The sequence below is a fragment of the Rattus norvegicus genome, chromosome 2 (genome assembly GCF_021556685.1).
Source record: "Rattus norvegicus strain SHRSP/BbbUtx chromosome 2, alternate assembly SHRSP_T2T, whole genome shotgun sequence".
NCBI classification, from domain to species: domain Eukaryota; kingdom Metazoa; phylum Chordata; class Mammalia; order Rodentia; family Muridae; genus Rattus; species Rattus norvegicus.
Window position 1 is genome coordinate 198,903,785 of NC_141535.1, and position 23,100 is coordinate 198,926,884.

A 23,100-nucleotide genomic window follows, 5' to 3' on the forward strand; every position below is an offset into this window, starting at 1 on the left:
CTACACAGAGTCTTTGTTAGAAATTCTTTTTAAGTTAAGCTTGAACATGTTTTACACAGTAAAGCAAAAATCAGCACACTTAAACTCGATGTTATGGTTAATTTCTTCAGCCAAATAGACAAGCCACTTCAAAATTCCATTTAGAGTGCTATGAGTCACTTTGCTTGCTAGTCCTATGCTCCCTTCAGTTTCTGCACATCTGATCCCCCTCACCCCTGAAGATGGCTTTATCTTTGTAGATGGTCTTTGTAGACCAGAGCTGCCTCCCTCCCCTCACCTGGGGGAATTCCTGTTTCAGTTCAGTTTCCACAATCGCTGGAGTGATTTGCTCAGGTCAATAGCTTACACTCTTTCCTTCCATTATGAGAAAGACTGGCTAACATTTCTTAATTCTGCTTGCGTTCTCAACAGCCCCTACTTATTTGGGCCCTCTCAGGTAATCTGACTGAACCTGACTGGTGGAGCTGGAGGTGGGGCACCTCCTGGATGAGCTGGAAGCCAAGGGTGTGACTCAGCAGGTTATCTCTAAAGCTCTTCTTCTGAGTCATTGCTTTTTATTTGCATGGTGAATGGGACCGATAGGAGTCCTGAAGTTGGCTGAGGAATAATGCTGTGATAGCCTAGTATTTCACTTTTACAACGGGATGACTATTGTGGGAACTCTGTTAATAGTTCTGCATTACCTTTCTTTACTTCATTAGCAGATATCAACTGTACAAGATGAGCATTTCCTCTGTGTCATTTTCCTACATTATGCCATATCGTGATCACATTCAACAACAAACTGGTTAAAAGGTGAGCAAAGGACTTGGATAGACATTTCCCCCAAGAGAATATACAAACGACACAAATAAGCAAAGAAAAACTGCTTGGCATTCCTGATCACAGGGAAAGCAATTTAAAGCCTCAAGGACATCCCATCTCACGCTGCCGCCATGATGGCTATCGTGGAGAAGCCAGCCAGGGCTGGTGAGCACTTGGAGAAGCTGGGACTCCGAGTACTGTTGATGGAGCACAGAGCCATGGAGAAGAGTTCTGAGCGGACCTCATGAGACCAAAAGCAGGATGACTGCATGGCCCAGCAGCCTACACTATTTCAAAAGCAATTCAGAGCAGGGTCTTAAGGGACGATCTGCTCCTCTATGCTCATCTCAGCATTGCCTGCAATAACCAAAATGTACAGCCACTTGAAAGTCCCCACACCTGTGAATAAACGGTGGTGTATGCATACAATGGAATGCCATTTCTACTTTGAAAGACCATCCTGATGTATAGAGAGTACATATGGATGAACTAGTCACAAAGGCTAAACATATGTACCCTAGAGTGATCAGAGCCATAGAGGCAGGTGACTGCCAGTGGCTTGGGAGGGAGAGGTGGCAACTGGAGGTACAGATGGTTGTGAGCCGCCATGTAGGTGCTGGGTACCAAACTCAGGTCCTCTGGAAGAGCAGCCAGTGCCTTCACTGCTAAGTCATATCTCCAGCCCCCACCCCAGATTTCTTATAGTGTCAGAATCCTTTAGAAACGATTATGTTGTTTTCTGTCTCCCTGGACTGGAAGATAGGCTCCATGAACACAGGGCTTCAGCTAGTTTTCTTCATTGTCGTCTTTGCTATTTGGAGGTCTGTAGGTTGCACATAGCAGGCATTTAATGAATATTAACAGTTGTTTTGTATTCGGTAGACGGCAAGGGTTTATTATACCACCTCTTGTTCTCAGTCTTTTTTCAACCTTAATTCTGGCCTTTTCTTCTTAGAATGTTTATATTGCAATATAGTACCTAATTCTAAGGTAATTCAGGGAAGTTATGTCTAAAATAATTAATGTTATTGAAGTTTCCCTACCACCTTTTGTGTGTTCTTGTGTGTGTGCTCGTATGTGTGAGTATGCATATGGAGGCAGGAGGGTGACATCAGGTGGCTTCCTTAATCTCTTCCTACCTCACACACATTTGCAAGTGCCAAGGCATGTGCATGGAGGTCAGAAGGCACTTGCTGGGGGTCAGTTCTTTCTCACTGTGTGGGTCCCAAATGTCAAACTCAGGTCAACAGGATTAACCACAGGTATCTTTACTTGCTGAGTCTCCATAGACCCCCCTTTTTTCATTTGAGTCAGGGTCTCTCATGAACCCGAAGCTTGCCTTTTCAGGAGAGATTGGCTGGGTAGCAAGCTCTAGTGATGCCCATCTGTGCCTTTACAAGGCTGGGATTATAGGTGTGCCCTGCCATGTCCATCTTTCTTTGTTTTTGTTTTGTTTTAGATGTAGGTGATAGGGGCTTGAAAGCAGGTCCTCATGCTTATGAAGCAACCATTTTATCAACCGAGACATCTTCCCAGCTCTCCCCACCCCAATCCTGTATTGCACTGTAACTTAACATGCTTTTTTTTTTTTTTTTTTTTTTTTTTGGTTCTTTTTTTCAGAGCTGGGGACCGAACCCAGGGCCTTGCGCTTCCTAGGTAAGCGCTCTACCACTGAGCTAAATCCCCAGCCCCAACATGCTTTTAATTTACCTTCTGAAGCCATGAACCTTCCTAGGATCTACATTTCCAATAGCTTAACACTTCATTGTCCTGTGCTGTAATAAAACTGTAGCTAAGAATTTTGTCTTCCTCCAGCCTGTGGTCACTTCTATCATTGTTCCTGGCTTAAACATCCCTGACTACTCCGTGGCCCTCTGAACTGTGTTTGCTTTGAACTTTCCCTCCTGCTAGAAGGTAGGAAACAGGTATGAGAGTTAGGCTATTAAACAGAGTGGATGAAGACCATGGATGCAGTGCAGAGGTGAGAATGCCACATCCTCTTACCTGATTCTGTTGTTCCTGTGTTTGCAAAGACAAAAGCAGCCAAGCATTGTCACATACAGGTATCTGTGATGGTGTGCATATGCTTGGCCCAGGGAGTGACACTGTTAGAAGGTGTGGCCTTGTTGGAGGAAGTGTGTCACTGTGGGATGGGCTTGGAGACCTTCCGCCTAGCTGCCTGGGGATGCTCAGTCTGCTCCTGGCCTCCTTCGGGTGAAGATGTAGAACTCAGCTCCTCCTGCACCATGCCTGCCTGGATGCTGTGATGCTGCCATGCTCCCGCCTTGATGATAATGGACTGAACCTGTGAACCTGTAAACCAGTCCCAGCTAAATGCTGTCCTTTACAAAACTTACATTAGTCATGGTCTGTTCACAGTAATAAGACCCTAACTAAGACAGTATCTTTTTTTTTTTTTTTTTTTGGTTCTTTTTTTTCGGAGCTGGGGACCGAACCCATCTTTTTTTTTTTTTTTAACTATTCTTTATTATGCGCGTCAGCTCAGGCCCTAAGTGTACCCGGTGAAGCCGAAGTTGGCATTCTCCATCTCCTCCTTGGTGTGTACCCCTTAAAGCTCACCGATGAGTGGTGGCACCTGTCGTGTGATATGGAACACAGACTCTAATTTCCAAGACTACAGCATGGAAGCAACAGAAGCACAGAAAGTGGTTTCGGGATAATTTTTATTATCATCAGGCAGCTCTTATCTGCAGGCTCTATTTATACACAGTATATTTTAATGTACAGAATGGCAAGGAGGAGGTAAATCCAAGTCCCCACTTTTGAAGAAACAAGTGGTTTTAGTTCCCGTTCTACATACCCGAAGACAACTGGACATAAGCAGCAGCGACTGCATTGAGAACATTCCAGAGAAGGACATTTCACCCGAGGGCAAAGCAGAGGTTCATATTCTCATTTTACAGACAGAACCTATCCAGGGAACTTACTCCTGTCTTTGGAATTACATAGCCGAAGGGCCAGGCCTCGAAGTCTCCGTAGTTCCAATGTGTCCCCCGTTATCCCAGAAACCGTGTCTCACCTGAACTATAAATGGCAAAAATCAGGACCTCACCTGTCTTGAAGGGAAGGAGCTGAAGTTTCTTTGCGTGCTGTGGGAAGGTACTCATTGTGCTGCATCTCCCCTCCTTTCTCTACAGTCTCCTGGGCCCCTTTCCTCTCCCTTTGGTCTGATAGCTGTTTGACTCCCTGTCCCAGATATCCACCCACTGTTGTCTTTCTGGTGAATTCAAAGAGCAGAATTCCGTCTTCCAGCCCTATAGGCCTTTGGGGTCGAGCAACCTGCTCATCAAACTACCTCCTTTCCCCAAGCTTTAATAATCTGTCGGCGAAGCTTGCGGCTTTGAGGAGCTTTGGAAAAGCAGAAACCCTCCCGGCTCCCTAGCACCCTGTCCTACCTGCCAGCAGGTTCCGGAGGCTGGAGGATGGCCCATCCCCTCCCAACCGCCAGCTAGGCCAGGGCCAGGGCCAGCTCCGCCCCGAGCAGCAGCTGGGCGGCCACACCCTGTGCCGAGCTCGGTTCCTGTGAGCCAGAAGCCTCGCCCCCCGAAGACGCTCCAGACGCTCGGAGGCCACCGCCTCACTCCACCAGGCCTCAGCACTCGGATCCTGCCTCGCCAGCTCGCCGCGAATTCCCCCCGACCATGCTGCGCTGGCTGCGGGCCTTCGTGCTGCCCACCGCCGTCTGCCAGGACGCGGAGCCGCCCACGCGCTACGAGACGCTCTTCCGGGCGCTGGACCGCAATGGGGACGGCGTGGTGGATATCGGAGAGCTGCAGCAGGGGCTGCAGAGCCTGGGCATCCCGCTGGGCCAGGCCGCCGAGGAGGTGGGTCGCTGCGGGGTGTTGGGGTGGCCGCTGACGCTCCCGGGACACAGCCAAGTCCCGGGAGGGCGTTGGCCTGAGGCCAGGCAAGAAGGAGGAGGAACTATGCCTGCCGGCACGCTGGAAGAGCTCCAGAGAGTTGGATCTGGAAGGCAGCGGGTGTTTTCCCAGATAAATTAGTGTTGCACACTTAAAACTTTCAACACTTTAGTTCTGAGAGCATCTCTGGTTCTTGGTTCATCACCTGTCCTGTCCTTTGCAAACTTCTCATGATTGTCCTGCTGTCAGACTTGAGTGAGTCCGGACTTGAAGTAGCTTTGTTACAACTAGAGTTTATTGTTTCAAATTTTTTTTTGTTAAAACCGGCCGTGCTTCCAGCTGCTAGTCGAGGTAGAAAGGCCACTTTCCGTTTTTATGACATTCTAAGTTAGTGCCCTGAGAGCACACATTGATCTTAAGGGTTGACCTGTTGCAAAGCAGTTGGGAGTTTCTCTGACTCATATGAATTGTGCCTCTGACATCCAGGCCCCTTGGCAGGGTGGGGACACTAGATCTGGAACTTGTCCAGCCTGCTGTCTTACAAGAGGACACTGACTTTTCTATCTTAAGAGGAACGTGCTTAAGTTACTGAGGGGGCCACCAACTGTTCTGTACCTATATTTAAAACTCCTCCCTCAGTCATTCAGTGTCAATGGCATTAATGGAGGCCTCTTCACTTTAGTTTGTCCTCTTAGTAAGTTACAACTTTGTTTGTTTATTTTTTGGAAGCTACCCATTTTGCCCAAGGCAGTATTATATAGAACTTTACAGAACTGCGGGGTCCCCTCTTCTTCCTGATCTCTTCTCTTCCCATCCTCACTCTGGCCATAGGTTTGCCTATTCAATGCACTTTCTAAAAGAACAAGTTTGAGTGTGTGTCCTACTTGCTCTGGGTTGACTCATTTCCTCCCGTTTCATGAATCAAAGGCCTGCCTGGCTACTTTTGAGTGATAATATTTCTCCAGTCACCCTGTGACTGCATCTTGCAGGCATGTTGCGGGTTATTTGTTGTTTTTATTATTCTCCTCCAGGTGTTTTCTAAAGTCACTGACATGATTTCTTTGGCTCATGTATCATTTTAGGTGTGCTTTAAATTTCCCAATATGTTTTCGTTCTTTGAAAATGTGATGCATCTGGTGCATGCCTACAATCCCAGGACTCTGAGAGCGGAGGCTGGAGAATTGTCACAAGTTACAGGTTAACTTGGGCCCTGTCCTCTCCTTATCTAAGTCAAACTGGAGTGAACTGAAACAAAGAGCAACAGACCTCAAGACCCCCAACCCCACAATAACAACAAACGATCCTACAATAACAGCCCCCAGACAACTTAGAGTCAGAGGAAAAGTCTGTCATTTAACAAAAGTATTGCATATAAATTACATAAAAACTATATGTATATGAATATAAACGTATAGAACAGGGCAACCTATGTCACTAATAAATGTATATATTTTGTATACATATAACACACATACATACATACATATACACACGGACACACACACACGGACACACACACACACACACACACACACACATATATATATATATGCCTGACATAGTCAACTATTCCCAGCATTAAGGCATTCTTCTTCTATAAATGTTTCCATCCTGAAAGATAAATTCCTTTACATTTTTACTGTTTTGCTCTGCTCTGTGGACTGCCGTATGCCTTCACCCAGTCTACTGGTTCAAATGCTAATCTCTTCTAAAATTCCTTACAGACACACCCAGGAATGTCTTTATTGGATACCTGAGTATCTTTTTCATACTAATCAATTTGGTACATAAAGCTCACCATTATATCTGGGAAACTGGGGCCAATAAAATACTTCAATTTGATGACTCAGTCAAAAGATACTAACCAAGGCATGGTCAAACACTGTTATATTGCCGAGGACTGAAGAGATGGTCTATTGAGTATGCAGGGGTAAGAACTGTGAATGACTCCAAGTTCCAAGGCAATAGTTTGCCCCTAAGACAGGTGTTTACCTTGAGGGAAATCCCTATAGAGTCTCACCTAATTTTGCCTCTTTCTCACATTTCCAAGCTTTTTAGAATAAGTTTAGTACATAGAGGAGAGCAAGTGTCTATATTTAAGCTTTTCAGATTTTATACTGCTTTTTACATTTATTTATTATATATGTGCACAAACTTGTATTCCATGGTGCACATGTGGCGGTTGGAGGACAGCTTGCAGGAGGCAGTTCTCTCTCGGGGGAGCGAGCTCGGGTTGTGGGGATTGGCGGCAAGCACCCTTACCATCTTGCCGGCTCTAGTGTCTTTATATTTTGGTACAAAAAATGCCTGCGTAGAATGTAGAAAGTAGGTATAAAGTGCACAGCAGTGAACCATTGGCAGGCCTTCCGAAATTACTGGCAGAAGACAAAAGACTGTGGCAGGCAGTCCTGAGGCAAAATTAGGAGCCAGCCTGATATGAAATTGCTGTGCTACACTTTTGATGCTCAGACCTCTACTTTCTCTTTTTAAAATTTATTCCTTAAAAATTTCATACATGGGTATAATGTATGCGTCATATCCACTCCGTTCCCTCTCTTCACCTTCTCCTAGCCTCCTCCCCGATGTATTTCCCTTTCAGCCTCACATCCTTACTGTTTAATTAATTAATAAACACAGCCTGTATGTGACTCGTTGTGGGGTCATCCACTGGCATGGACTATCCACCCTGCCAAAGGCAGCGGCTGCCTGTCCAAAGCTCCCCAGCTAGGGGTGGAGAGTCAGGAGCCTGTCCCACTCCAGGCTCACGCTCCAGGCTCAGGTTTTTTAACTGGTTTGGTGTTTCATAGGCTTTGTGCAGCTAACCACACTGCTATGGGTTCATGTGTGCATCAGCCACATCAAGTGTGGAGAATGGCGTTTCTCTGCACTCTGTGCTACCTCTGGCTTTTACAGCATCCTTTGTATCAGCTTCCATGATATTCCTTTAGCCCTTGACTATGAGGTTAAAAGAGAAAATTCATGCGAGTTCTCCTAGGACTCAGGGTTGTGAACCCAGGTCTCTTGCAAATGCAGCTAGTAGTCTTAACTTCTGAGCCATCTCTCTAGCCCCACAAAAAGAAGGCTTTATTGCTCATGGGGAACAGGGTAAGTATACTGCAGAGAAAGCGGAGTCAAGCCTGACATATTCGGGCAGAGAATACACCTCTACAGCAGGTACCCATGTGACCACACGGAAAAGACCCGAGTTATCACCAAGATAATGAGCAAAGCCAGCCGATAGGATTTTCAAGGTTGATAGGTAAGAATAAGTTACAAGGCTGATAGTATCAGGTTATAACATGCAAGCATTTTATCAGACATCTCTCTTCACTTTTGGAAATGGCTCGGATTGTTGTCTGCTTATTGACTTTTATATAGGTAACTCTTATGCTAGAGTTTCAGGGATACACTGATGGCTCCTCTTGGTCTCGTTCACTGCTGTGCCCCCAGCTTAGTGAACATTGCCTTACAGTGTTCGGTGGCTTCAACTAAATAGAAATCTTTATACCATTTCGGGGGGGGGGTCTTTCTAATCATCTCCACTTTATACTTGAAGCCTCTAAGAATTAAATAACTTGACCAAGACTCTGATTCTAGCATTTGACCCCTCGTCTGATTCCATAGCCCGTAATATAGCATAACTAGCTAATGTATGACAGACAATGAACCATGCCTCTCAATAACTTCATTCAACCAGCAAACCCTTTCGCTGTTTTCATAAATCCAATCAGAGAACTCTAGCCTCACTGTTTAAAAGGTAAAAAAAGTTTGAACTCAGAGTGAACAAGAGAGGTTAAGTCACCTCTTACAGAATGTCGCTTTGTGGAAGCCTACTTATCTATATGGGTAATAACTAGAAAAATTATAAATAAATAATTCTGAATTGGTTAGGGTAAAAGAGAGGAGACACTTCATACAACAATCAGTAATTTACTGGAAGAATGAGAGAAATCAGAAGCAGAGAAAGGGAAATAAAGAGATACGCGTCCTTGCTGTAGTGAAGCCAGGGGACACAGGCTGCATCCTCACGAAAGCTAAGCGATACAATCCGTCCACACAGTGGCCTTCTCCAGCTTCAAAGCAAGACTGCAAAGCCATGGCAAACAACTTCGTCTTAAAATTGCCTGGAACCGAGCACATTTATTAAATCTCTAGCACTGAACCTGAGCTTTACTCTCTCCTGCCCCATTCTCTCTTTCTCTTCCATACACAGAAAATATTGCCACAAAAGTAAGTGTGGGCCAAAGAAGGCCCCCACCCCATGGTAAATTCACCCAGGCTGTCCTCCCCTTTATTAGCTGTCCTTGCTTTATTTGTAATTCCAAATTCTGGAATTAGACGAGGGCGGTGCTTCTCCGTCTTCTAAGCGAAACCATAGGAACAAACACACTTCCACCTAAGTCCCTTGACTCCCCATCAGCATTGCGCTGTGCTCCTCATGACTTCCGGGTCCAATCTCCAGTGTCCCGTGACTACTGCTTTCATCAGAGTATTAGATAATACATAAATATTAGGACCAGCTCTTTAAAATGTCTAGGATAACCTTTGACTTAAAAGCGAAACAGAAAAGCCAGAAAGAGGTTGCAGAAGGAGATGGGTGAGGGCAGAGGAGAATACGATGACATTAAATGTGGCAGAGATTAGAGATTTATGGGAAGTGAATAGTAACAAAACACTGTCCCCTGTTCCTCAGACCGCCACAGCTCACAGCCATCTATACGACCAATTCCAGGGGACCCTATGCCCTTTACTGACCTCCCCCAGCACCAGCACGAGTGAAACACACATAAAGACAGATGCAGGCAAAACGCTCACACACAAAATAAAAACGTCTAAATTAAAATAAAATCCTTTTTTTTTTTTGTGGGATAATTCTTTCACGATTGGGCCGCAGACAGTTTTGTGAAAGAGTCTGAAATGTTGGCCCTGCTCAGCAACTCTTGGGAAAGGGTCTATTGCGAAGTTTACAGCAGTCCAGCCGCTGTGCAATCTCCTCCTTGAGGGGCCTGTCTAGGATACGTGATGGTCTCTGTCCGTCTCTTCGCACTCAGTGTGATGAAGTATAGAGCCAAAGTTAACCGAGAATGGCAGAATTAAATTTTCTCTTGTGAATTTTAATTCCTAATTAAAATATTTATTTATTCATTTAATTTTGAGTGAAGGTCTCATTATTGCTTTAGCTCAGGTTGGCCTGGTACCTTGGGATCCTTCTAGCTGATCCTCAAGTGTTAGGTGAGTACCACCTCACTGGGCAATGTCCAACTTTCCCATTTCACTATTAAAAACACTAAGTTTGGAAAATAAGTTACATAGAGCAGGGAGTTTTTCTGTAAAACTGCATTTCCACAATTTTACTGGAGCAGGATGAGGGGCCACAGATAAACAAATAAGGGGTTCAAGGGCGTCCCCTGGCTCTGGCGGGGGTGCAGATTTAAAAGGAAAACAAAACACAGATACAGATAATATGTCTTCTGCCTTCTCATTGGAGTCCAGCTGCCTTCATTTCTGGCCATTTGGGGATTATCCTCTTGGTGCCTCTCAACAGGTGCCCAGAGGAGCAATTTTGCCCTCAGAGCGACTATAGATTTTGGGTGAAAATAAAAGATAAAAAGATACCAGGAGGTGGAGATGGAAGGAACACAGAAGAAAAGGTCCACACAGGCTATTTTTCTCTCTGTTTTTATGACAGCCACCCTGTGCCTCACCCTGAAAAGAGGATTCCTGGGCAGGTGTAACCTTCCTACTGACTAAACCTGGTTGGCTCAGATGATCTGGCCTGAAGCTCAGCGGTGGAGTGATTAGTGATTTTCCAGCGCGTGCGCGTGCACGTGCGTGTTCTAACATATTCTTTCCCCAGCACCACAGGAAACAATGATAACAAGCCACAAAACACATCCGATCTTCCAAAAGTGGTCAGGCCACCTCTACTCCTGTTAGCGGATTACGGAGCAGTAGCCCAGTTCCGAAACTCTGCTCTTGGCATTTTTTCAAAACAAAGACAAGACAGAAAACAAGATCCCCGTTTTAGAAGATCAGGTCTCTGGAAGTTTCTGGCAGGAGGGTAGGGGAGTTGGGCATGGCTGGCTCTGTCTTGCTTTTGTGGAGCGTCTGATGGAGGCTCTGGTGTGTGGACTTGTGGGCAGAATCCCTCTCCCTGAGTTCTCACTGGTTCTTGTGCTCCTTTTATTCCCAGAACAGTTAGGATGAGCACTCCCTCGGGCGCAATGACCCCTGCAGGTAGGTGCTTTGCTTTTGGCCCTTCTCCTTCCATGGGAATATATCTACTACGTCCCATCCCAGGGACTTCTGAGCTTAGAGGGCCACTGCAGGGGTTATCTTAGCCACAGGAGATCACAGATAGATAGCTACTACAGCTTTTTGGTATCTGGACCATGTTGAAGATGTCCTTGAGCTTAAGAAAGGTCTGACAGGTTTAGGAGGTCATTAGCCTCTGGAGGATGACCAGGTGACCTTCATGAAGCTCAGGGTCAGGACCTAGGACCTCTAGAGAGGCCTCCTGAAGCCCAGTGAAGCCAAATCTCAAACTTGACCTTGGCCATTTGAGTTGATGCTTGTTTACCTGCTTTTGTTTATGAAGACTGATCCAGGGGCTGCTGATGTAGCTAGTCAGTAGCGTGTTCCACTAAACCAGGAACACATAGACCATTGTGGTGGTGCAGGCCTTTAATCCAAGCAGTCAGGATGCAGAGGCAGGAGGATTAGAAATCTAAGGTCATCCTCACAGCTAACACCCTCAAGAATACTTCTGAGTTTTCTATGAGACTAGAACAAAATTTCTGATGACTTTTGCTCTTGGCTATAGTTTTGTGTTTTGGAACTTGCATGAGCTTTCGAAACCTCAAAGCCCAGGAAGGCATTGCCCCCTGATCCTTCTCATTGTGGACGGAGCATTCGAATCTATGACTCTATGAGAGCCGTTCTGATTCAAACCACCACAGGCTCTGGGCCCAAGATATGCCACGGGTTTAGAGCCCTGGGACATTTTCTCCTCACGTGTTTGGGGCTCAGTGGTAGTTGGGAACAATTAGGTTTTGTTTCTGCTTTTAAGGGGGTACCATTGGTAAGTCATCTTCATCCTCATCCTATTAGATGCAAAGACTGTTAGAGTCTTTAAGCTTCTGTTGACCAGTTGTCTTTAAAGCTGACTGCGGATGTCAATTACTGCACTGTGGTTTCTTAGTCTTTTGCTACGGTTGGGATAAAGGTTTCTCAAAGGTGGCCATTTTAATGACTTGGCACTCTCTAGAGATCTATTGTGAGGTGGTGGTGGACCTCCTCAGGTCTTAAAGGTGGGAACTTTAAGAGTTGGGAATCTTCCAGATGGGGGTGACTGCTGGGACCCTGCTCCCTCTTCTTTCAAATACGGTGTGTATGTGTTTTTTCTTATTTGATGTCAGTTAGCCTTGCAGAAGGAATCCTGGATTCTGTCATAAACAAGTTCAGTCTTCTGAAACTCACTTTCTCCTTTTCAACATTTTATTTTCCTGAAAATCTTCTTGGCAAAAGGTTTGAGGCTTTGCATATCCATTGATTATGGATGAGGGGTCAATTATCAAAACTAAGAGAGAGCCATTCCTCCTGGGCTCTGCGCCAACCACCAGGGACATTCCACTAAAGAACTCTTGGGCTTTTCCTCACATGAAGTTCACATTTCCTAAGCAGTTCTGTTGTGTCAGCTCTCATATGTCTGCAGCAGAAATTTCATTCATTTGGACCTAGAATTCAATTAATTTTTAAAGTAGAAATTTACATTGCATAGCAAGAGGTAAAAAAAGATCTTTTTATTATGAAAAATGATACATTTTTAAGTGATAATTTTGTATTGTTATTTTATACATTGGAGAGGCTGACTATACAGACAGATACTGGCCAGATCATAAATACAAATACTTAATGACTCAGCTCCTCCAGCTAGGAAACCTGGTCTTTAGAAATGACAGGCTTGGAGGAAGACAGTTGATGTTTCTAGTGATATTACAGGAAATTACATATTAGCTCCTGTTAGAATGCCCTCCCCAAGCGGCTGGAACTTGATTAGTCAACACTCCTTAAGTTAACACTAACAGCTCTCCTAATTTTTGTCTCCACTTTCAATTTTGGATTGAAGCCAGATATGCCCCCCATAAACCACACTGGGTTCTCCATTCCCAGCCAGCCATCCTGTGCTCAGGACAAACCTCCCCTTTCTTCTACAAAGCTTCCTGTGTTCTTCCCATCATTGCCTCTGTATCCGAGCACAGAGGACAGCAGCAAGCTCACAAGAAGTCGCCCTTGCTTTCCCCTTTGTTTCCACAGAGGGAATTATAAGATGATCCAAAAGAGAACCCTTAGCCTTCTCGTAAGTGTTAAATTGGCATCATCCACGGATTGTAAAACTCGGGGAATCTTTACTCACCACAGGAAAGGCGGCAGAACTATGCCGCAGTGCACAGTAACACATCTAGTTCACACTAGTATTTCTGTCTGAAAGAAAAGCAGCTAGTCTGCTTCTGGTCTACACACAATTAGTTCAGTACTTTAGCCCATGCTAACAATAGAATATCTTTAATTGATTTTTTTGTTTGTTTGTTTTGTTTCTGTAGAAAATTTTCACCACTGGCGATGTCAACAAAGATGGGAAACTGGATTTTGAAGAATTTATGAAATACCTGAAAGACCATGAGAAGAAAATGAAATTAGCATTTAAAAGTCTGGACAAGAATAATGACGGTGTGTCCTATGTCAGTTCCTATGAAAAGTCCTATGCTTTCGAGGCCAGGAGAACTCTAGGGGTCATTATTTGTGCATCGTGCCACTCATTTATTAATGTGATTGAGAGTTCATATTTCTATTCTATTTTTTAAGATTTTATTTTGTGTGTATGTTTGTGTGTGTGTGTGTAGGTGTATATGTGTGTGGGCATGTGTGTGCATGTGTGTGTGTAGGTGTATATGTGTGTGTGCATGTGTGTGTGTGTAGGTGTATATGTATGTGTGTGCATGTGTATGTGTGTAGGTGTATATGTGCATGTGTGTGTAAGTGTATATGTGTGTGCATGTGTATGTGTATGTAGGAGTATATGTGTAGGTGCATGTGTGTGTATGTAGGCGTATGTGTGTGTGCATGTATATGTGTATGTGTGTGTATGTGTGTATGTGTTTGTGTGCATGTGTGTGCATGTTTATGTGTATGTGTGTGTATGTGTGTATGTGTTTGTGTGCATGTGTGTGTGCATGTGTGTGTGTGTGTGTATGTGTGTGTGTGTATGTAGGATAATGTACACACGAGTACAGGTGCCTGCAGAGACTGCAAGAGGGCATCAGATCCCTTGGAACTGGAGTTATATGTGGTTCTGAGCCACCCAGCATGGGTTGTGGGGACAGAACTTGGAGTCTCTGTGAGAGCACTCAGACATCTCTCTAGCCTTAAGAGTTCATATTTTTAGTGAAGAAAATCTATAGGTAGCTTTGTCTGCTGAATTAAAATATGCCACAAAATGTTAACTATTGAGATTATGCCGATCCCACTTACAGTTATGGTTAAAAAAATACTTTCGTACTTGTTTTTCCAATAGGAGGTATTTAATTTTTTTCATATATGGGTCTAACTATTATATATTGTAAAATTCAAAAACTTCATATCTTACACTTGGCAATCTTTTGGAAGGATTAATTTAGAAAACATAGTCTCTGGTCCTTAAAAAGATAATAGCACAGTTTGAGTCTGTGCCTTCTGCTACAGAAAGTAGCCTGGGAATGGAGCCCCAGTTAAATAGGAAGAAAAGCAGCAATGACCGTTGTGGTAGGAAACGAAACGTCCTAGAGCCCATGCCCAGAGGAGACCGCTGGCAGGGGAAGGCACTGACGAAGAGAACAGTGCAGCATAAACCTTTTCTGACTTACTGTGGTCGGGGCCACTCACCACAGAGTTGCTGTTCAAGAGAGAAGTTGGACAATATTGACTGAAAAAAGTATTGATCTTTTCAAGAGTCGTTTGCCAGTTTTTAATAAAAATCTCGATAGCAAATATTTTAACATGAGGACCATGTAGTCTGAGTTGTGGCTGTGTCTCAGCCAGAGTGTACGTAGGCAGATTGTGTGGCTGTGTTCAAATCAAGTGCACAGGCCTTATTTGGAGAGGCCGTTAGAGTGTATTAGCTACTGACTGGGACTGAACTCTAACTTAAAGTCGAATTCCTCCATACAACCAAACTTTTTGGATGGTTTCACTTATGATTCACAACAGCAAAGAGCTGAGCGTGTGGTGAAGGCGGAGTTGTGAGCGCCAATAAGCTTTGTGCGATGTCCCCTCAAGTCTAGCCTGAGTCCAATCCTCAGGCAAAATCCAGTATTTAACATTAACTTTCCTTCCTCCACGAAAACTTTCATCCCTACCTGGACCCTCTAGAGTTTAGTTGTGGAGACAATGTTGTCTGTGTGCTATTAATAGCTGTGAGCTGGGCCAGTCTCAGGGTCAACTGCCATGATCAAGTGCTCAGCCATCCCCCACATAAGTGGTGCACACATCATTGTCCACTCCAGGAAACAAATCGCAGGAAATAGCGATGAAGTGAACAATGCCTTGTGAGTAAATGTCGACTGTTCCCCCTTTCCTTACTGCTTTGTATGCATTTTGAGACAATGTATCATCAGAGGTTCGTGTTTTCATCAGAATTCCTTAACTTAAACATTTATAGCTTTTTTTCTCATCATTTGTGGATCTTGTACTGGTGAATATTGCCACTTGTTAAAATTTAGCCTCAGAAGGAACTCCAAGGTGTGTATTTCAGTTATTCATGACCATGCACAGAAGAGTAAAACTTTAAATCACTGAACACAGGCGTGCCTTGTTGAGACGTAATGAGGGTTTTATTCTTAAAACTTAAATAAGGTGGCATTCTGCTTTGCTTTAGCTCTCAGACTGTAAACAGTGCTCTTTTTCAAGGTGTATTTTGTTTCGTGCATTTTGCATCTTTGTACATCTTTGGTGGACATTTTTTACTTTTCAAGATGCTCCCCATACAGGGTTCTAGTATCTCCAAGTCCAAGAAAGACATGGTGTGTGCCATGCCGAAGTGTAGATTCCTTAGAAAAGTTTTGCCAAGAGTTCAGTGTCCGTGACTCAGCAGTGTGCAGTCATGAGGTATCGGTCCCGACACACGAGGTAATGGTTCAGTTGGTGAAAATGCGTGAGAGCCGCTCGAAGGTGATTGCTAGTTCAGCATCTGCAGGAACGTCCCAGAATGTGGCTGCTTCATGTAACCTGAGTGTCCACTAAGTCTTTGAGTGTGGCCCGGAGGGACCTGAAGGGCTTAACTGTCGAAGATAACATCTCCCCCCACCACATTCTCCAGATTCCCTGCTAGTTTCTTATCTTCCCCGAACACCTTCATCTCTTTAGGCTCCTCTCTCAGAGGACATCTTCTCTTCCCCTTGTCCTTTGTGTGGCTTTCCTCCTCCCCACTTGCAAAAAAAAATTCCTCTTTTTACTTTATACAGCAGAGCGTCTTACTCTGAGTCAGGTTTCAGTCCTGTCCTGTCCTCCTGCCCCTCCCCTTCCTGTTCCTCTCTCATCCAGGTCCCCATCCCTCCTGCCCCTCTCTCACCTCCTCCCCCTCCTCCCCTTTCCCCCTCCTGGTCCCTGTCCCCCTCCCCCAGGATGTGAGCCACTTGAGGAGGAGCAGGGGTGCTTGTGTTTATATGGTGTGTGTTCTGTTTCCCCTCTCTCTTTTTCTCCTGATTTGTTCCCTCTGCCGCATGTTCAGGTTTCCCTTGTATTACGTTTTCCTCTCCCATTGTTTTTCTGCTGTTTCTGTATATTTTTACTGCCAGATTTCTCGGAGAACCCTGTTCTCTGTGGCTCAATTTCTTCATGTCTTGCTCCTTTTCACCTGGTCACACGCATATTAAATGGCCGTTTACTTAGGCGGATGTGGCTATGAGCACTTTTACATGAGCAGTCCCTAAGAAGCTTTCTCCTGTTGCTTTCTCCCCTAGCAAGGCCGTGGGAGTTTCTGGCCTCCTATGTGGCCAGATGTCACTGTATATCCAATGTGTTTTATGATTACGGAATCAAACAGTATGTGTATATTTTTAAGGAACTGTGAAAATTTTGAGTATTAATGCTACAATGTGTGTTTAAGCAAATTGCTGGCTTACGTAAGGGCCCGGCGTTGCCCTGTTCATTCGGAAGTGTTCTCAGACTCTGAGCCTGACTGTGCTGTTTTCATTGTCTGAAGGGAAAATCGAGCCTTTTGAAATCGTCCAGTCTCTCCAGATGCTGGGCTTAAATATTTCTGAAAAGCAAGCAGAGCTGATTCTTCAAAGGTAAGCCCTCCACCCAACGGACAAACTGTTTGGATTTTACTGTGCTATCTCGTTTTTTTTTCTTTTTTCTTTTTTTTTTTTCGGAGCTGGGGACCGAACCCAGGGCCTTCCGCTTGCTAGGCAAGTGCTCTACCACTGAGCTAAATCCCCAACCCCTGTGCTATCTCGTTTTAATGGCGGTTTCTGAGTGCTGCTTTAAAATGCCTCCTTCTGCCTCAGGATACCTCATTGCACCTGCCTGTTACGGTTTCTCCCTCCCTTCATTCTCGTCTATGTCTATGTGAACACGTATATCCACAGTGCGGGGATGGGAGATGGGTGCTCAAGCTGGGCCCCGTGTTTGTCAGAAGTCCTTAGGGGCACTGGGACAGCAGTGCATCATATGTAGAGATGGGGGTAAGGGTTTCCGTGCTACTTCAAGCATCTACTTTATCTACTTTGTGTAATGGGTGTTGTGTGTGTGTATACAACCCTGCTTCCCTTGTGTGCTTGGTGCCTGTGGAACTCAGAAGGGGTGTTAGGTTCCCCAGAAGTGGACTTACAGATTGTGAACCACCATGTATCTGCTGGGACCCGAACCCAGGTCCTCTGCAAGGGTACTTGGTGCTTTTAGTCTCTGAGTTATCTCTCCAGCCCCTGGTCATTACTATCTAAATCAACTTGTTTTCTTCCTTGTTTAAAATCAAGTACTAGCATGTGTTACTCTCTAAGGTAAGGATGAGGTTTGGGTGACATTTTCCTGGAATGTACCACGATCACATTCACCTCTCTATAAAACTCTCATCTTGTTTCCCTCCTGAGGACCTCCGTCACCCAAAAGTTCCCCTTCTAGTTACACCTTTAGAATTATCTTGTTTCTACATGAGAGAAAATACGTAATATTTGTTTTTCTTATTGTGATTATCTCCAGTCCCATCCATTTCCCTGAAATGACATAATTTATTTCTTCTTTATAGTGGTCAATTCTCTGATGTGTGTGTGTGTGTGTGTGTGTGTGTGTGTGTGTGTATGTGTGTATGTATGTATGTATGTATGTGAGTATGTGTATATGTATGTATGTGTGCATGTGTGTATATGCATGTATGTGAGTGTGTACATGTATATGTATGTGAGTGTGTATGTGTATATATGTGTATGAATATGTGTGTGTATGTAAGTCTGTATGTGTGTATGTATGTATGTGTGTATGTGTGTATATGCATGTATGTGAGTGTGTACATGTATATGTATGTGAGTGTGTATGTGTATGTATGTATATGAATATGTGTGTGTATGTAAGTCTGTATGTGTGTATGTATGTATGTGTGTATGTGTGTATATGCATGTATGTGAGTGTGTACATGTATATGTATGTGAGTGTGTATGTGTATGTATGTATATGAATATGTGTGTGTATGTAAGTCTGTATGTGTGTATGTATATATGTGTGTATGTGTGTGTATGTGTGTATGTATGAATGTGTGTGTATGCATGTGTGTGTATGAATGTGTATGTGAGTGTATATGTGTGTATGTAAGTCTGTATGTGTGTATGTATGTATGTGTGTATGTGTGTGTATGTCTGTATGTATGAATGTGTGTGTATGCATGTGTGTGTATGAATGTGTATGTTAGTGTATATGTATGTGTGTGTATGTATGTGTATGTGTGTATGTATGTATGTATGTGAGTATGTGTATATGTATGTATGTAGTGTGTATATGCATGTATGTGAGTGTGTATGTGTATGTATGTATATGAATATGTGTATATGTATGTATGTAGTGTGTATATGCATGTATGTGAGTGTGTACATGTATATGTATGTGAGTGTGTATGTGTATGTATGTATATGAATATGTGTGTATGTATGTAAGTCTGAATGTATGTATGTGAGTGTGTATGTGTGTGTATGTGTGTATGTATGAATGTGTGTGTATGCATGTGTGTGTATGAATGTGTATGTGTGTGTGTATGCATGTTTGTGTATGAATGTGTATGTGAGTGTATACGTGTGTGTATGTGTGTGTATGCATGTGTGTGTATGAATGTGTATTGAGTGTATATGTATGTGTGTATGTATGTGTGTGTATGGATGTGTATGTGTGTGTGTATCTATTTTCCCCTTCATCTGTTGATAACATCTAGGTCGATTCCATGTCTTGGCTATTGTGAGCCATGCAGCAATGAGCACAGATGAGAAGTGCCTCTGAGGTGTGCTTTAGGGTCCTTGGGTACTTCCCCAGAATGGAATAGTAGGACAGCACGCCAGTTCTAGTATTGGTTTTTGAGGACTGTCCATGTTGACTTCCATAGTCATGCACATTCTCATCAACAGTGTAAAGCTTCCTCTCCCTCCTGCACCCACTGCATTTTGAATGGCTTAGGCAGTATGTCAAAATGGTTGTCATTCACATTTCTCTGATGGCTGAGGATTGTTGAACATTTTTCATGTATCTACTGCTCATTTATGAATCTTCTCTTGAGAACTGTCTAACTTATTTGGCCATTAGATTATTTGTAGATGTTTAATTACATTTCTTTCTCATTTATTTGTTTTGTTGAAGAGGCTGTCTTTTGAGAAAAATCAGGTTCTTGTGACCAGGCATTTTGTTCCTATCTCTTGATTGAAGTGTTTTGTGTTAGCACTGTGCTACTGTTATCGCTCAGGCTTTGTAGTATAATTTAGCATCAGGTTCTGGGGGCACCTCCAGCATTATTCTTTTTTTTCTTCTAGAATTGGCTTAGCTATTTGGGGTCTTTGTGCTTTTACATGAATTTCGAGATTGTTCCTTTAAGTTCCGTGAGGAATGTCATTAGAATCTTACTAGGGATTAAACTAAATCTGTAGATTGTTTCTAGCAATATGGCGATTTGCACAGTAGTAATCCCGGCAATCCACGAGCGAGTGTGGAAGCTCTTTCCATGTTTAGTGACTTCCATTTCTCCTCAGTACTTTCTTTATATAGGAAGTTTTTATTGAGAAGGTTTTTCACTTTCTTGGCAAGGCTTGGTTCTAGTATTTATATCTTTTGTTTTGCAGCTATTGGGAATGAGCCGTTCCCTTCTTACAACGTTTGTTATTGGTGTATAGAAAAGCTCCTGGAGTCTGTATGTCACTTTTATACCTTACTACTCTACATGAAGTATCACCAGGTCGAAGCACTTTCTGGTAGAATCTTTAGGGTCTTTTAAATATGGGACATATTATCTGGAAATAAAGGCAGTTTGACTTGTTCCTTTCCTATTTGTAATTCCTTGCCTTTCTACTCTTGCCGAAGCTTCCAACACTGTACTAAATAGTGGGAATACTGAACACCATAACCTGTTCTTCATCTTAGAGGTAATTCTTCCATTTTACTTCATTCTATGTAAAGCTGTCTATAGGTTTGTCATAGGTAGCTTTTATTACGTTGAGACATAATAAAAATCTGCTCCTAGCTTTTCAGGACTTTATCATAGAGAGATGTAAAATTCTGTCAAATGTTTTTCCTGTATCTATTGAGACTATCATGTGATTTCTGTCCTTGGCTCTCCTATGTGCAACATTTACTTTATTGGCTCATGTATGTTGAACTGAAAGACCCCCGGTGCAGGGAGACCCTCACTCAAACCTCGGGATGACACGACCCCCAAGAACTCACATAAGACCATCCTTGCTGTAATTTAAATGAGGTTTATTGATAGGAACCAGTGCACTGGGGTTGAGACTCGTATCCCACGCATGGGCAGAGGAGTTCGACCACTAGTACCTAAGAGAAGGGGAATTTAAAGGAAGAAACCACAACGCAAGGGGGTAGGGAGGGCGTCATTGGAAAATGTCGAGAATACCAGTGAAAAATCGCAAGGAGAAGCTTCCTGTTTCTCAAGATTGTTTAACTTTATGGTCCACCAGTTCTTGGGAGAAGCTTCTTGCTTCTCAAGATTGTTTTCTAAGATTTTAATCTAACTTTATGGTCAACTAGTTCCTGGGAGAGAGTTGTTGAACCGGCTGGTGTAATCGTAGTTCCAGGGCCCGACCAGTTTCTTTCTTCTGCTCTAACTTTTGTCTAGGGGGCAATCTTAAAACTTCTACCTTTCAGAACCACTTAAAGATTTTATGCATATGAATCTTTGACTAGTGCGTGTGTGTGTGTGTGTGTGTGTGTGTGTGTGTGTGTGTATGTGTACCAAGTGCTTTCAGTACCCACAGAGGTGAGAACATTTTATATGTGTGAATGTTTGGCTGGTGTGTGGGTGTGATTGTGTATGTGTGCATGTGTGTGCGTGTGTGTGTGTGTGTGTGTGTGTGTGTGTGTTTATACCATGTGCAAGCAGTACCTACAGAGCTGAGAACTGGGTGTCAAATCCTTTGGAACTGCAGTTACAAATAGTTTAATGTAGTTTAAATAGTTTAGTGTAGTGTCTGGCTGTGTGTCTGTCTTGCAGCTGGGGTGCTTGAGCACCTGTCGGCAAGCTACTCAGGGGAGACAGCACACAATCTGTGATGGGGTCTCAGTCTACGTTTTTCCCAATGAGAAACAGAAGAATCTGGGATGGATGCTGTGGTTCCCTGCCTCTGGATTACCCAGGATGCTGCTGGGAACCTTGGGGAGTTGGGAATGGGGATGTGGCAGGAAGGAATGGGATAGCTGAACCCAGGACCAGGGTGGGATCTGGTTTGGTTTCCAGTGAGTGTGGAGAGTACGGAGGAACTGGAAGAGAGAAGGCTTTCTCCCAGAAGTACACGCCTCCTTATGATAAAGGCCTCCCCCCACTCCACCCTTGAGAAGGAGAGGGTCCTTGCTTGTCCAAATTGCTTTATTGGATGGAGGATGCTTGCATCTCACTCAGGGTGAAGCAGGGATTAAACACCTTTTGTGGGAAGGGATACCCAGGAAGGAAGGGAAGCTCACTGGCTAAACACTTGGGGCCTATCTCATTAGCATAGAGAACTCCAGATTTGTATGCTACAGTGACTGGTTGTCATGGTTCTCAGTGGGGTGTTGTAGTCATGTGTTCCAGATCTGATAGGTTGGCAGGCGGCTGGCCTCATGCCTACTGTTCCCAATTCTGAGATATCCCAGGGTTTACGCTGGCTCAGCTTTACCAGTTCTTCTGTCTGGTGGCTTGGTCCGCTTGCCTCACAATGTAAGTACTGGGTTGAACCCAGATCCTCTGGAAGAGCAGCTAGTGCTCTAACTCCCGCACATCTCTCCAGTCCCTGTGTCTTACGTCCTTGGAATGAAACTGACTTGATCACAGTGTATAATCCTTTAAATGTGTTCTTGTCTTCAGTTTATGTACAAATATTTTATTGAGAATTTTTGTGTCATAATGAAACAAAGAGTTAATTATTTGAAAAAGCAATGATGGACAAACCCTTAGATTGACAGAGTATGCCCCTCCATCTTGTTTAAGGCCAGAAATCGTCTTATTGTTATTTCCTTTGACAGCATTAGGAATAAAGCAAATTCTAGCTCTGAGCTCTACAAAAGATCCAAATGCATTACCAGTCAGCTGTGTGCTGCATCACGAAACACCCAGATGAACACTTACTTTCCCATGACATGGGTCAGAGTGGAAACTCGGGCATATTTTGACTGGAGAACAGTACAGTTCTGGGATGTATCTCAGGTGACATTTGCCTATTAGCACATGCTCCTGAAAGGGAGGTTGGGCTTAGATTGCACAGAAACAGAAAATACTGATAAAGTCAAAGCCACTAATACCACAACCCAGAATACATTTTGAACACAAGCAATGAGCAGGATCCTCAGCAGATGTGTAGTGTTGACGCCTTTGCTCTGGGACAAGTAAAAGTTCAACACTAATTTTGTATATAAGCACATAAAACAGAAATGGCACTGAAAACTTAATAATGAGTATCTGAAAATTCCATTCTTGTATGCCACCTGCATGTGTCACTGTCATATAAAAATAAAATGTGAGGAAACACCAAAACATTTTCCTCACACACTTTAATTCAATACATAACCAAGCCCCTTGAGCATGTCTGGTGTGATTTTGCATTGTTTATAGGAAAAATCTCATAGAATGGGCTTTCTCTCACGAAGCTTGTTAAAACAACAACAACAACAACAACAACAACAACAACAACAACAACAACAG

The 23,100-nt window shown here is 43.7% G+C and overlaps 2 protein-coding genes across 10 annotated transcripts in view; both read left to right on the forward strand.

The window, feature by feature from the left end:
* The window catches only part of Slc25a54 (solute carrier family 25, member 54), a 76,089-nt gene extending 74,242 nt beyond the window's left edge, over nucleotides 1-1,847 (forward strand). For 3 of the 9 annotated variants that reach the window (XM_087634668.1, XM_087634664.1, XM_087634667.1), the window contains one exon: nucleotides 702-1,233. Coding sequence is in view for 2 of the 9 variants with exons in the window: in XM_087634671.1 (XP_087490797.1) it covers nucleotides 702-724 (23 nt within the window). In the remaining 7 variants the exon portion in view is untranslated. Of the gene's footprint in view, nucleotides 1-701 lie in introns of all 9 variants that reach the window. The other 6 variants (XR_015669633.1, XR_015669602.1, XM_087634669.1 and 3 more) reach the window with 4 other exon arrangements.
* A 2,555-nt stretch (nucleotides 1,848-4,402) lies between these two features.
* Nucleotides 4,403-23,100, forward strand: part of Slc25a24 (solute carrier family 25 member 24) — a 37,914-nt gene continuing 19,216 nt past the window's right edge. The window contains 3 exon segments of the mRNA NM_001127544.1: nucleotides 4,403-4,649; nucleotides 13,289-13,415; nucleotides 16,924-17,011. Of these exon segments, the coding sequence (NP_001121016.1) occupies nucleotides 4,467-4,649; nucleotides 13,289-13,415; nucleotides 16,924-17,011 (398 nt within the window). The 5' untranslated portion in view covers nucleotides 4,403-4,466.